General features: G+C 38.8%; 1 protein-coding gene across 12 annotated transcripts in view; it reads right to left on the reverse strand.

The window, feature by feature from the left end:
* NPAS3 (neuronal PAS domain protein 3) overlaps positions 1 to 15,776 on the reverse strand; it is an 858,029-nt gene that overhangs the window by 235,218 nt on the left and 607,035 nt on the right. For all 12 annotated transcript variants that reach the window (XM_082452092.1, XM_082452090.1, XM_082452091.1 and 9 more), the window contains one exon: positions 6,978 to 7,067. In XM_082452092.1, the coding sequence (XP_082308218.1) occupies positions 6,978 to 7,067 (90 nt within the window). The remainder of the gene's footprint in view (positions 1 to 6,977; positions 7,068 to 15,776) is intronic.

Genomic DNA, 15,776 nt, shown 5'->3' on the forward strand with positions numbered 1-15,776 from the left:
TTGTAGGGGAGGAACAAAAAAATCCCTTGCAAGAACAAGGCAGAAAGAAACCGGCTAGCTTTTTCCATTTTGCTAAGGACGGCAACATACTATAGAAGAACAGGAGGGAATTTTTCTACTCTTTCTGATAAAAAGATCCCCGCTAATATAGGTTATCACCTAGAACTCTGTCAACTAAATAGTAATAAGGGTTTCCACAAAGATCCGGCGTGCAGAGCTGCCGCGTTCTTCAGCCTGGCTCGTTCATAATTATGGATGAAATAAAGAGGTGTGTTTGCCTATTTGGGAGGGTGGGGTGGAAGGAATAGGGGAAAGAGCGAGCAGTTCAATATCTGGATCGAACAGAGGAACTTTTTCCCCCAAGGATCCTGCCGGGAGGAACCTTGACATGCACAAAGTCAGAACGTAGACAAAGTTGTCCTGGTGAGAACGATAAGGTCACCCGTGGGATTGCTGAGATTATCTCTGTCAAGCATTCGGACAGCATGCAGTCAAATGATGCATCATGCAGTCATTTTCGGGGGGGGAAATCAATTTCTTCACCAGGTCGCTATTTGCTTTTCAAAGTGCCCTTGTAGGCCTTCACCACCAAGCATTTATCAATTTAAATGTTGTAAATTGATAATGTGCCACCGTGCCTTGTCCTGTTTCTGAATTATTTTGATACTTATTTTTTCTCAATAGTCTCTAAACCTTCAGAGCTTCCACATTCAAAAGGGCATTTTTCTTTGTTACACAAGAAGTGATGAACTTTTTACGATTAGCACAGGAGAAAAATGCAGACTTGCTGAGGTTAAAAACCAACAATAACGACAAAACACAAGCTGCAGAAAATGATACATTTTTCTTTTTTAAAAAAATTAAGGTATGCCTACTTGACTGACTTTAAAAGGGGGGGGGGCGCCAAGCAATATTTGGAGAGCTGTGTGTATTCGTTTATTGAAGGAACCCCTGTTATCCTAGTGTTGCATCAATTTCATACACCAACTGAAAAAATGCTAACACTTGGCTCCATTATTATAAGCCCTCTGCTGTGTTGAAATAATACTTGTTTTGTCTTTATACTCTAGCTATCTAGGATGTGATGATGCCAAACAAGAGTAATAACTTGTAAGCTAATATCTTCTTTTTTTTAACCCTGCTAAATATATATATCTATATACATCTATATATATATATCTTTTACAAGCATGGAAGCGAAAAGTATTAACCACATACTAACCTCAACTTGATTTGCATTGAAAAACATAGAATGGGAGAGTTGAGGCTTGCACTATGGAAAAGCAAAAGAAAGACATGGCAGTTGCAAAGCATCTTTAACCTCTAGTGATTTATTGGCCCTCAGCCAATTTATCAGGGGAATCTAATTCTTCTTTATTATTCAAATAAACCACATTTGGCACCATGGTTCCCTTTCAGAATAGCTTCACAAATAGACTGAGCTCTGTCATTTATTTGACCTTGTACTTGTGTGCTGTAGCTGTAATTTTATTTGCCATTCTATATAACAAATGCAGAGAAACCTAAAATACGGAGATGAACAACAGGATGGGAAAAGGAGTTTATGGTAAATATATCTGCATGGCTTTAAAAAAAAGACAAAATATAAAATGACCATCTACCCCTTTTCGCCTTCACCTCTATTAGCTCTTATAGCTGCAGCCACCCTACCCCTTTCAGCAAGCTGCCTTGAACCAAGCCAATGTGTAACCTTGTAGATAGCATATCTACAAGGTAGACAGTTACCTTCCAGCTGGCTTACGATGGCAAGGAAGTATCTTCTAGCAGGATGGGGACTTCGTGAGAAGAAAGAAGTGACTCATATGCAAGCTGGGCACTGGAGGCCATGAGGGGTAATTAGTGTATATTTCAAGAGAGGGCTTAATTGGCTCTAAGGTATTTCCTCATGGTATCACAATGTAAAAATCTGTTAATTTCCCAGTCTGCTCTAGGACCCATTATGTTTTAAACAGAACTCTATGTTAACTTGAGAACAGTTTGCTGGCATAGATGTGCATCAGAATCATCATCTCTCCCTCCAATTTCAAGATAAAATGTTTTCAGAAGATAAGAGTCCATTTTTATCCTCTGGTTAACTGAGACCCATGTCCTCTGCCTCTGGCAAATAAAATGTTGAATTTCTCATCAGCATTTAAAAGAAAGTGCAGGATTTGAGTATGGATTAGGGAAAGCTGATTCAAAAGCACATAAACCATCAAACTAGTCAATGCTATTGTAAGTCCTGGATGCCAGAACATCATTCTCAAGATGATCTTTGGCATACCAACATCTGAGAGGAGAAGAATCTTCTGCCAGCTTATGCGACTGGCGATATGTGTGTTCATGGGTCTTTATAGCCTTGTTCTGAATGTGGACTCCAATGGAAGCAAATCGATATGTCATAATCCATATATTAGCCTCCACAGAAATTGTATTTGAGATTTATTTTAATATTTCAGTCCCAGAAGAACTTTCCTTTCCTTAAGAAGTGATACTTCCTTATTTTTATTTATTTAGTTTTTTCAATGCACCCTCTAGCTGGGCTCAAGCCCTGAATCACATGAGCATGTTGGGACAACGGCTGCCCTTTGAAGCACTGGGCTTGGTGGTTTACCAAGAACAAGTGTATTTACTGTTTTCTCATACCATTGAGTAACCCACTGTGCAGAACATTTTGTGGTGAACATTAAAAATGTTCAGCATCAGTAGGATAAAGTATTGGATTTAGAAAATGTCTACTGTAAGAACCTGGGTGTCAGGTGATATAAAAACTACAACTACCATGCTGGGTATCTAGTTGTTAAAAACAGGGTATACACTGTTAGAACATAATTGACTGTTACTGGAATACTGGGAGGTTGGTTGTTAAAACAATGGCCATCACTGAGAGAAGCCCAGGCATTCTGAACATTGTGTGACTGTTATTTTTTTTTAACTTTCTATTTTATATTGGAGTATAGCTGATTAACAATGTTGTGATAGTTTCAGGTACACAGCAAAGCGATTCAGCCATACATTCCTTATTTTTGATGGTTGGCTCTAGTTGGCTATGTTTCTCTTTTTGCTTTGGTTGCCAGGAAGCTCATAGGTAAATCTGACACTTTATCAGACCATTTATATCCCTTCTTATAAGCCTTTATTGTGTTCTCCTACTATGTGGTAACAGATTACCTACTTTTATCTTTTTTTCCCTTAGACCCTAGTTCTATTTTGCCATTACTTTTTATTGTACATGTTTATGTAAGCTATTTCCTTTTTGGAAATAGGAGGCTATAAACCAACAAATAAATATTTCTATAAGCTTTAAATCCTATATGGAAGTAGAAATGCTTTCTATTTACCATATAAAGTCTCTTTTGAATTCTTTGGTGACTGAGCCCCTTAACACATTGAAAGAGGTTTCGTAAAAGCTGGCTACACATCATTGCCGCATTTTCAGTATTAGGGAAACCCCTCTGTTTTCCTTCTTCATTTTTACTTTTGCCTATTCCATTTTAAGTAAAGAGCAGAGTTGTCTTTAGCAGCTCTGGACACCATCACCAGATATAAGAAGTCATTTAATCTCCATGCAAACCAAACTCAGCAACGATATTTGGGTTTCTTCCTTTAAGATAAGGCCTCATAATGAGTACCTAGGAGTCATTTGACCCAGGGATGCAAGTCAACAGTGCATTTTTCTACAACCCGAAACCATATCTTGGGTGTTAAATGATTATCTCTGGCAAAGTCAAAGGGCTGCTGAAGGTGTATCATCATAGAACGCTTCATTCGCACCATCATGACAATATGAAAATATCTTAGAGACAATAAGTGGCAGGCACACATCCTAGACACCCGGAGTTCCACCCAGTAAAAACCTGCTCTGGCTGTCTCTATATTCATGCTACACAACTGAGCTGGGTAGAAGTTTCTCTACTTAGGTTTCTCATGAGCCAAAAAAGAATCCTAATTCTTTCTTGAGAACATAAGCCGTTTCAAAGCCACCATATTTATTTACATGTTGAAAGAAAATAAAACTGAGAAAGATACATCTTGAGAGTTACAAATGCAGACGCGGCTATGCTCTAACAAAATGACACGTTCGCAATATTCTTCAACAATTTCACTGGATACATATTTGATGAGACAGTTACACATTTTCTTGATTTAATGGCACTGTTTAAAAAGGAAAGAAGGGGCAATAACTATATATATATAGGTTCCTTATCACTGTCTAGAACTTGATGGAAGAACCACTGAGTCAAAGTTGTAGGACAAAAGCAGAGTGTTTGCTTTGCATTTAATTAAGGATGTGTGTGTGTGTGTGTGTGTGTGTGTGTGTGTAAAAGATTAAGGAGGTACTTAATTGAATAATTTTGAGTACATTTACACTGTATGTCACCAGTGAGCAGCCCATACCCCATAACTGAAAGAGGGCACTGAAGAAACTTGGGAAGAGTTATGTCTCAGGACCCCCAACTGCCCTTTTAGAACTTAGAACATTAATTGGGTTGGAAAACCTTTCTCAAAGTTTTAGCATAGATCTTTCCCCTCATTCTTTGGGCATTTCAAAACACACCATGCCCTATCAGATTATTTCCATGTTAACCCAGAACTATTTCTAAATTTGTTTTGAACTCCAAATACACTCATTGGTGTATGCAAAAATCACTTTGTAGTGATTTACCCTTCATCATTTCAGTTGCATAACGCCTGCAGATGAAGACTTCTGTCCCCTACCACGTGGCCTCTACCTGCGCATCGGACCCTTTGTGGCGACACTGGACACAGCCTCCACAGAGGGCAACAGCCCATTGTGGCCAGCGTCTGCCCCTGGGCGAGTCAAGATGCTGACTATTGATTTGCACTTTACAACCCATCCCATGCAAAGGCGGCGGAGGACTGCACAGAAGTTGCCAGCTACTGTACCATGTCTGCACAGCTGCTTTATTCTACGGAAACCTCAATGATTTGCCTCAGATTTTAGGAAAAGACTGACTTGACGCCACAGTAGAGAAGCAGTGGAATCTATTGCTTTTAAGGAGAAAGCAGCACAGGGTTAAAGCCAAATTTTTCTTGAACAGATGATATTTCAGATGGTCACACTATTCCAGATGCATCAATTTCCTTGAAAATCCAATCCATATATGTGCATATGCTGTGCTGGCAGGAGGACTGACTGAAATGGCCAAAACCCAAGAGCTAATATTCTTTTGGCCAGAATAATGCAATTATTATTTTCCTAGCTATCAGTCTAAGCATACAGAGCCATCTGTTATGCAAAGCAAACGTACACATCTCAATTACAGAAAATGCAGTTGCCTTGACAGAATTTGGATTACACCACTAACCAGGGCTGTAAAATGTGTTTTGAGCTAGTATATAATGGATGCTTTTCGGGAGTTCCCTAATTAGCATTTACCTGCTTAAACTAATTATTCATCCTTCTTCTTCACTGGCTTATTAAACTTTGTTGGATAGTCTGCACAAAACAGATGAATACGGGCATTGCAGAACAACAAACAGTGGGGTTTCCAGTTCTGTACAGTATTAATATGGTGGCGCACCAATTTCAACACTGGAGATTCTCAATTCTAGGTCCCAGACAGATTAAGACAAGGCTTACAGTCTATTAAAAGCCATTAGAAAACCAGAGATTTCAACAAGACGCAAGAATACTAATATCGAGTTGACGGTAGCCCAGCTTCTATCATTTGGTTTGCTCAAGTTTACATAAAATAGAACTGCTAGATACACTACAGCCAATAGCTTGCATGTCCTTCAAGGAAGAGCTAATGGCCCCCTGCTTGGATTCTCAAAAGCAAATAATTAAATTTGGCAGTGTTTCTCCTCCTCCCCCAACCCTCCTCAAATGCCAGATATGTCTCTCTATTATTTCCCAATGTCTTTCTTGATTTAGCTATTACCCAGCAAACTCACTAATGGCCAAAATGTTCCAACCATGCTGGCTGTCTCCTTAGAGCAGTGCCAACTCTCAGAAACCATGAGTTTAGGGTGAGTCCTGCCTAAGAGGAGAGAGACAAATCTTATCTCCATCTTTAGCTCAAAGGGGAAACTGAATGAGAAGTAGATTATCCAGCTTGGCAGATCATCGCATACATACAAAATCCCTCCCACCGAGGCTGTGTTTTTCTCGTGCCAAACCACCAGATGAAAAGGGTCAAGCTCAGCCAATCACCTGTGTGGGCACAGATACCCAGATGTTTAGCATTTTTATGGAGAAAACATCTGGATAATTAGTGGAACTGCAAACTTTCCTTCAGGGTATTTTGGCATTCTGTAGCTGCAGCCTGTGTTTGGGAATCCAACGAAAGTCAAATTTTTGTGTTCCAGGGGAATATCAAGAACTGACATCTAGGATTCTTTCCCTTGCCCCATCTGCCTCCATCTTCTTTTCTTTTCACCTCTGACAGACACATGTGGGTAATTAAACCGCAAATAATGAAAGATTATCCTATTTTATGAAATTGTCTTTCCGCATTAGGAAATATTTGCAAAGGCAGCAAAATACGTCCTTGCAGGAACCCTCCCTGCCACACATTTTAATGGTCTCTTTCAGCATTTCTTGACTCCAAATGACTCCCTGTCATTGTGTCGGCTCCCAGGACAATGCAGGGTCCTCCATAAACATCCAGTAATAGGACACAAGGGAAGCACTATTAGTGTGTCCCTCTCCTACCGGGCACAGAGGTTTCAAAGTTCAAAACAACCAAGGGAAGAAACTTCATTTGTTCTCAATAAATTAATAATGATCCTTGGAGGGTGGGGAGAGGGACTAAAGTTTTGAGCACAGGTTGATTCTGAACATTCCGAACTGACATACAATTTTCTCATTGACTTCGTGATCAGAGTCAGGTAGAGCCATTAAAGAATAAATTGGATAATTCACGCTAAAGAGAGTATCTGCTGAAGAAGCAAAGGCATGAGGCTGAAGGAGCCTTCACAATTGCTGTCAAGAATCAAATTGTTTTACTTACTTGTGAGAGGCCTAGGTAGATGGAGACTGTTTCAGAAATGTACAAAAATTTTCCTTCTTGATTTAGTGCAAATACAAAGCCATCCAGGGACTGCAGAAAAAATAAATATATAAATAGGTTAATAAGTATATATTGTGGGGATTTAGTTAATAAGGCATCTGATACAAAGCAACACATAACCAAATTTAAGAACATGTTTTCCTTCATGTTTAACAGCAGTCCTAACATCTTTACTGCATTATACATGAACAAACGAAAGGTCTGAATTAAGACCACAAGCTCTCCCTTATTCCAGGGACTTCCTTATGTCTCTGTCATTTTGATCAAGACGCATTACATTTATGTATAAAATCAGGTCATGTTGATTTTATGAGATGTTGCCTTTATTTTTTTGGATTCAGTAGTTACTGAGATTAAATCAGCATGATTATTAAATAGCTGAACAGGAATGAAAATTGTAATGGAATAAGAGAAAAAAAAAGAGTTCTTATATGAAGAGTAAGTAAAATCACCACTTGAGCGCCTATGGACATCAATAATTTGCTAATTAATAAAGGATTATGCTCTCCTCACTCCCAGTGCCTATTGTGTTAGAACCAATAGGGAAAGTCAATACATTATGGGTGAAAGTTTACAGGCTGAAGCCTTACAAACTGTAATCCTTGTTTTGCCAAACTCTGTATTAAAGTTTTATTGTGATAGATCTAGTTTCTACTACAACTCCTGAAATGGAAAGAAAAGAAGAGGGGGTGGGGGAGGAGGAAGAAGGACACTGCACATCATCTGTAACTCCTGAAACCTTAGTCTACTTTTCAAAGGGAGGGCTTCATTTTCAGTTTGATGAATGGTGTAAATCATCATGGGCTCCAACTGTGAGATACCACTCAAATTGAGAATAAATTTGTTTCAACTTCTTGCAATCCAAGTGCATTTTATACGTTCCATCATCCTCACGTCTTGTGTTTTGCTTTATTTATTTATTTTTAACCAGGTAGGTTGCACAAGCATTGCTTGCCCAGAGAAAGAAGTTTTAAAGATTAGTGGTATTTACAAAGGCTGTGAATTTGGAAATACAGGGAATCCTCATTGGGAACAAGGTATGTGGCAACATTAAACTAATGACATAATTTTTAAATATAGAAAGGTGGAAGAAGCATGTAAAATTCAGGTAGAAAAATACACTGCCTCAAATCTCAGGAATAATTTCAGTCTCTTAAAATACTGAACTTTTTCAGAGTTATATATGTATAACATACATATATATGTATTTAATATATATGTATATATTAAATACATGTATTTATATATATGTATGTATCTCTATGGGAATATGTGTTTGTGTGTGTGTGCATGAAATTTGGATTCCATGCTTCCTGATCCTTTTTCACAGCCCCACTGGTCAGAAACTATGGGTAGCACCCAACCACCTCCTCTGATTTAGTGGCTTCTGAAAACAATTCAAAAGTCACATTGTATTGCTCCCCATAACAGCAAATTACACGATAGACAAGGTTTTGGTCAAGACAGTACAACAATAAGAGCTTACATTTATTAATTAGCTTACATTTATTATGTACTAAGCAGTTTGCATGTATTGTCTCTTTTAATTTTCACAAGTACCATTTGAGGTAATTATATTATTATCCACATTTTACATACAAGGAAATTGAGGCTTAGCGAAGTTAGGCAATATGCCTGACCCTAGCAAGTGATGAAGTTACGATTCAAACTCAGACAGTCAGACTCATTCACTATACTGCCTTGCCTTCCACTAAAAATAAAGCTTCTCTACTTGATACGAGTACATTAATGAAAAGATAAATTGGGTAGCATTTCTGAAGTTAAAACATTTGTATTAAGAGGCAGCCTATAACTTCTTAAAAATCATCCCTTGTTTTTGAATGATTTGTTCCAATGATAGAATCCTACCATTAGGAGACAAATGAGAAATGGGATGACAAGAGAGTTCATAAGTCACTTCCACAAGAGGTCACCTGGTTACCTTTGCTCTGTAATATCTCCCTGGAAGCATCTAGAGGACAGGGAACAAAACACTGTCTAAGAGAACTGGACTCCTTATCTTTGACAAAACTGTCAAACCCTCTGGAGCCTTGTGAGAGCCAAACTTTCAAGCTTCAAGTGTGGTGCAATGGTAGCTTACTTGGAACCAAAAGTGCAAAAGGATAGAAGTTTCCTTTGTAGAAGTTTGGGAAGCATCTCATTTCAACATGTCTTCCCCTCAAGCAAGACATCTCCTAAGGATGACTCATGAGGATTAAGACTCCCTCTTTTGACCTTCCCCAGGGAGAGAAGGGCCTGGTTAGGTTTTCCATTCAACCTAAGAGCCATGGTCTGGTATATAATCACAGAGAGCTGTGTAAGCCATCTTCTCGAACCCTAAAATGCCACTATCAGATTAGAGGGACACACAGAGAGAGATCACAAGAGAACTTCTATGAAGACAAGTGACAATCAGAAAGCTAAATGAAAGCAGAAGAAAGGATTAATGGAGATGGCACAGAGATGACCCCCTGTAGTCTAAACTCTCATTTTTCAAGTGAGGAAATGTCAGCACAGAGAGGCTAAGTGGCTGGGTAAGACCATACAGCCAGCTAGTGGCAGAGCCAGGATTAAATATGCCGCCTCCCACAGTATTATTAAAGCACTGATGATATTGTATCATCCTGGTCGGCTTATTCAACTCCCAAGGAGACTGAATTTCTCAACAGCGAGGCAATGTCTTATTTATCTTTAGCCAACACTTAACAATTGTTCAACTGAGACTTAGTAAATCCAATTCTACCTCCAAGCCCAAAGCTCTTTCCCTTACATCACACATGCTAGAATTGAGTAAGAGAAATGGCAATTATTTCCTCCAGGAGTTCTGTTTATGGAGGTATTAGATTATTTGCAGATTCTGATGCCACAGATGTCTAACATAGTCTGGGATAGCTCCTGACATTTGGAAGATCAGAGTTAGACTGGATCCTTTCATAGTCTTCCAAAATACCCAGTGCTATTCATTTGCCACGGACACACATCCTTTACTTTCTCACTGAAAGGGATTATGATTTTTTTTTAAAGTAGGTTCATATCTCATGTATTTACTAAAATACTAGAGGAAGTTTGGGCACCATAGCAGGGAAAAGGAATATCTGGAGGCTAAACATCTGATACTATTAAGCAGTGGCAATCTAAGAACTGGCCAGTTTTGTTTGGCAAAAACAGAAGCTTCGACACATGTTCCAATTTCCTGGTGAGATTAAAATGAGGCTATGTCTACATGACTCAAAGCATCCAGTCAGTTCAATTAAAAATAGCCAATTTGGTGGGGGGAAGAAACAACTAGTCAGATTAGTTGTTTGTCGTTGCAAAGATAAACAAAACAAGTCAGTTAACCATATTTTTCACTTTTATGCTTATCATTTCAGTCAATTATATCTATAGTATGAGATGAAGATCAATAACTCGGTTTATAATTACGTTTCAAATAAAGAATGGAATATGAAACCAGGTCTCCAGCAGGTTGGCAAGGTCGCTCTTCGCATAGCCATTACCTTCTGATTCAGGGTCATCCCTGTCTATAGTTAGCTGTATTTTGCTGCTTAGAAAAATTTTAAGAGTAGCATCAATATTGGTTTAATGTGGGTGTCTTAATTTTAAAAGGTGGGAGGAGGAAGGAAACATTCAATTAGTTAGTCTTGGGAACCGAATACGATTAATCTGAAAGTCTGGTGGAAATTTAAAAAATTTTGAGTCAAGAAAGCTGCTATATACTGAGCTGTTTCAATCACTGCAGGCTACCTTTTAATTTTTTTTTTTTTAAACTGCCCACTGTTTTCAATAGGCGCCAATTAAGATTCTCGGGTCAAAGGGTTAATTACATCTTCTTACTCAGTATGTAGAATTTTCTGATTATTAACTAAGGTTGGATTAAGATGAAAAAGAATCTACACAAATGTTAATGCTAGTCCCTCCTTGAGAAGATTTATTATAAAGCCACGCTGAAACCTATCTGCTTTCCTCAAAGCAGATGGAGAAAAAAATCTTAGAAGAAACAGTAAAACAGACATTTTCAAGGCCTGCGAGTGTCTGACTCATCAAGACAGTTTTCTTATTACTAAAACCAGTTCTTAGCCATCTCGACAGGGCTGTTGGGAGATTTTCTTTGTCACATACCAGTAAGTCTATGAGGTATGTGTGCAGCAATAAGGCTTGGATACAGAAGTCAGGAGCTATAACATCTCTGAATAATAATGCCTGTAATTATAATTTATATCCCCTGACATCAGTGTAACACATAAAGTGTAAGGCACAGTTTCTTAACCCCAAAAGCTGAGTGCCTCTAACAGTATTTGTCAAATAATGAGGCTATTTCTTTCCAGGGTATGAAACTAACTATAGCTTCATGATTGAAGGTATACTAATGTTTAATGCATTGTGCTAAATGGATTTATATTCGTCAAAGTCGTTTTATCTCTGCTTTCTTTTTTTTTCCTGCATATTTCACTGTAGCCAAATTTCAGAGTGAAATCTTACTATGGTGCCCTTATAGAGACAATTCTCATGTATAGGACTACTCTGCAATTAGTGGTTTTTTTCGACTACATTCCAATGTAGAAGAGGAAAAAAGAAATCACCCCAAACTCTTTTCCTATGACCTAACTCCAGTTAGAGTGAAGAATTACCAGTAGGCTAGGTTATTTTAATGACAGATTATTTTAAACTAAGCCTTCACCATCTGTTCCACCCCCTAATTATGAATGCAAAAAGAACATATTTCACAATTACATCAGTAAAAAAGTAAGTTATACGTGATTTAAATGCAAGCGTGTGCTCCGTGTCCTATGCGCTATGCATCTGCGATGTTCTTCTACTTCAGGCTTAGGTTATGGAGAAAATACCCACCCGTGATAAAGTACAGTCTCTGACACGCTCAACGTTCCCTCCAAACCCAGCGTTTTTCATTGTCCTGACATAATTCTGTTAGGACAAGAGCAGAACATGAGTTTGAGCACAATGCTTGCCAGCCATTAGATACGGGCATTTTATAACTGCTACAGTGGCCTCGCTGTTAACAAGGAGAGGCTGTGTGAGAAAATCACTTCTGCAACCTGAGCAATGGGTGAGCATCGGGAATACGTGAGCCTGCCCTTGAACCGCATCTCCACCATCATGAAAGAGTGAAGAAGCCAAGCGCAAAAGAAGCACGGTCTGGAAAGTGAGGATGGGGCCCCAATACTTATCTTTCCACTCTGTTTTGGCAGCAGATAAAAGAGTGAGGAAAAAGCATTTCTTACATTTTTTGGCCTTTGGATACAATAACACTTTGATCGAGCTCATTAAAATGCCATGTTGCCCTCTGATTGCACTCAGGAGGTGATCCTGTACTGCTCACGCACACACATGTGGACTCCCGGCAACCTCGAGGAGAGCCTGGGATGATGCCCAGAAGTGCCCACGTGTATCTGTTTATGGGGAAGAAAATGTTTTCCAAATTTTGCCTTTGCAATCTGAGTTTTTTTTTTTTTTAACATCTTTATTGAAGTATAATTGCTTTACAATGGTGTGTTAGTTTCTGCTTCACAACAAAGTGAATCAGTTATACATATACATATGTTCCCATATCTCTTCCCTCTTGCATCTCCCTCCCTCCCACCCTCCCCATCCCACCCCTCTAGGTGGTCACAAAGCACCAAGCTGATCTCCCTGTGCTATGCGGTTGCTTCCCACTAGCTATCTATTTTACATTTGGTAGTGTATATATGTCCATGCCACTCTCTCACTTCGTCCCAGCTTACCTTTCCCCCTCCCCGTGTCCTCAAGTCCATGCTCTAGTAGGTCTGTATCTTTATTCCCGTCTTGCCACTAGGTTCTTCATGGCCTTTTTTTTTTTCCTTAGATTCCATATATATGTGTTAGCATACTGTATTTGTTTTTCTCTTTCTGACTTACTTCACTCTGTATGACAGACTCTAACTCCATCCACCTCATTACAAATACCTCCATTTCATTTCTTTTTATGGCTGAGTAATATTCCATTGTATATATGTGCCACATCTTCTTTATCCATTCATCCGATGATGGACACTTAGGTTGCTTCCATGTCCTGGCTATTGTAAATAGAGCTGCAATGAACATTTTGGTACATGACTTTTTTTGAACTATGGTTTTGTCAGGGTATATGCCCAGTAGTGGGATTGCTGGGTCGTATGGTAGTTCTATTTGTAGTTTTTTAAGGAACCTCCATACTGTTCTCCATAGTGGCTGTATCAATTTACATTCCCACCAACAGTGCAAGAGGGTTCCCTTTCCTCCAAACCCTCTCCAGCATTTATTGTTTCTAGATTTTTTGATGATGGCCATTCTGACTGGTGTGAGATGATATCTCATTGTAGTTTTGATTTGCATTTCTCTGATGATTAATGATGTTGAGCATTCTTTCATGTGTCTGTTGGCAATCTGTATATCTTCTTTGGAGAAATGTCTATTTAGGTCTTCTGCCCATTTTTGGATTGGGTTGTTCGTTTTTTTGTTATTGAGCTGCATGAGCTGCTTGTAAATCTTGGAGATTAATCCTTTGTCAGTTGCTTCATTTGCAAATATTTTCTCCCATTCTGATGGTTGTCTTTTGGTCTTGTTTATGGTTTCCTTTGCTGTGCAAAAGCTTTTAAGTTTCATTAGGTCCCATTTGTTTATTTGTGTTTTTATTTCCATTTCTTTAGGAGCTGGGTCAAAAAGAATCTTGCTGTGATGTATGTCATAGAGTGTTCTGCCTATGTTTTCCTCTAAGAGTTTGATTGTGTCTGGCCTTACACTTAGGTCTTTAATCCATTTTGAGTTTACTTTTGTGCATGGTGTCAGGGAGTGTTCTAATTTCATACTTTTACATGTATCTGTCCAATTTTCCCAGCACCACTTATTGAAGAGGCTGTCTTTTCGCCACTGTATATGCTTGCCTCCTTTATCAAAGATAAGGTGACCATATGTGCGTGGGTTTATCTCTGGGCTTTCTATCCTGTTCCATTGATCTATATTTCTGTTTTCGTGCCAGTACCAAACTGTCTTGATTACTGTAGCTTTGTAATATAGTCTGAAGTCAGGGAGCCTGATTCCCCCAGCTCCATTTTTCGTTCTCAAGATTGCTTTGGCTATTCGGAGTCTTTTGTGTTTCCATACAAATTGTGAAATTTTTTGTTCTAGTTCTGTGAAAAATGCCAGTGGTAGTTTGATAGGGATTGCATTGAATCTGTAGATGCAATCTGAGTTTTAACCATCGAGCACTGTGTAGAAACAAAAGCCTTATTCTTAGAAAGCATCTAAGTCAAGTATATTTTCTCAAAGTGGAGAAAAGTGCACATCAATGGTGTGGGCTTTTATTTAACTCTCAGAAATCTCTCAGAGCTTTCTGGCTCCTGTGTCTTTTCTTTAGTCCCCTCACTGGCAATGAGTCAGTAACATGAAGGATGATAGAACAGGTTCATATGATTATCACATACCCAAAGCTACATATTCCCCAATCACAATGCTAAAGTGGATTAATTAGGCCAAATTTGACTATTTTCCCTTTAAAAAAGAATTCCAGAACAACAAACCTTGACACTGCAAGACACCTTTCCTAAGAGTTTCCTGAAACACATAAATCCAAACATCTTAGGTGAGAAAATAGTGCAGAGAGACACAGATGGCCTCTCTTCAGTTCTTAGAGGAGAGGTACCAGAATAAAAGGGGAGATGTTGAGCTAGTGAAATGTTACAACATGAAAAGAACAAAGACATCTGCTTTCTGAGCAAGGAGATCAGGTTTTGCCTCTGCTCATTAAAATTCCATTTTGTGGAAGCTGTGTATCAAAGTGCTGACCTTTTTTCTCTGGGATGCTAGTTCAAGCCTTACATCCAGCCTTGAGGGAGGTGGATTTCTTGATTTGAACATCCAGCCAAATGGACAACGGGCTCTGGTATAAAGACAGGGTGCGGCATTTGGTAGAATCACACGTGTCTGTGTCTCTGAGCCACAGGGGGCGACACGCAGACCCCACATTATCTGTGGCTTGTCCCAGGGCACTGGGACTCCACCTGAGGCAGAACTGACCATGTGCTCCTTCTGCCTCAAGAAGAGGATTCCCACTAGTTATCCTAAGCCACAGATATCCACTGCAACGTTAAAATGTCTCCTTTTTGTGTATGTGGTGTATTAATTTATTGAAACATAGGCTTTTCAGAATCCAGGAGCTAATTCCTTATTGTGCATCCTTCTCTTTGAATTCAGAATTCTCTTTCAAGTTAAAGGAGGAATTCCCGGGTTGGCAGGAGTAATATAAGCACTACGTCGCATTGGTCCTGAAAGGTCTAAAAATGGCACTGCTTTGCTTTGGCTACACATGGAACTTGGTTCCAGGTGTCTTTCAAATTGTCTGAGTTATACAAAACAACACACAAAAAAGAACAGATACTAATAATTGTTGGCATCCTGTGGATCACAGATGACTGTAAAATAGGGAATGGTCATAATACACACACACATATATAGATATACATATAATATATATCAAATATACTATTATATATCATATATAATATATATTATATTATATATAGGATGTCTTAAACAATGCTCAGTTCACTCAAATATTCACCAAAGAGGAGAAGGAAGGGAAGGAAACTAATATTTGTTAGGGAAATTATTTAGCCCAAATGGGAGCTGGGTATTATTTAATCCTACGTTACAGATAAGGAAACTGAGGCTTGGAGAAATTAAATACATCGCCCAATGTCACACATCAACACATGGTAGATGTAA

The sequence above is a fragment of the Balaenoptera physalus genome (assembly GCF_965194825.1).
Source record: "Balaenoptera physalus genome assembly, chromosome: 2".
Classification (NCBI taxonomy): domain Eukaryota; kingdom Metazoa; phylum Chordata; class Mammalia; order Artiodactyla; family Balaenopteridae; genus Balaenoptera; species Balaenoptera physalus.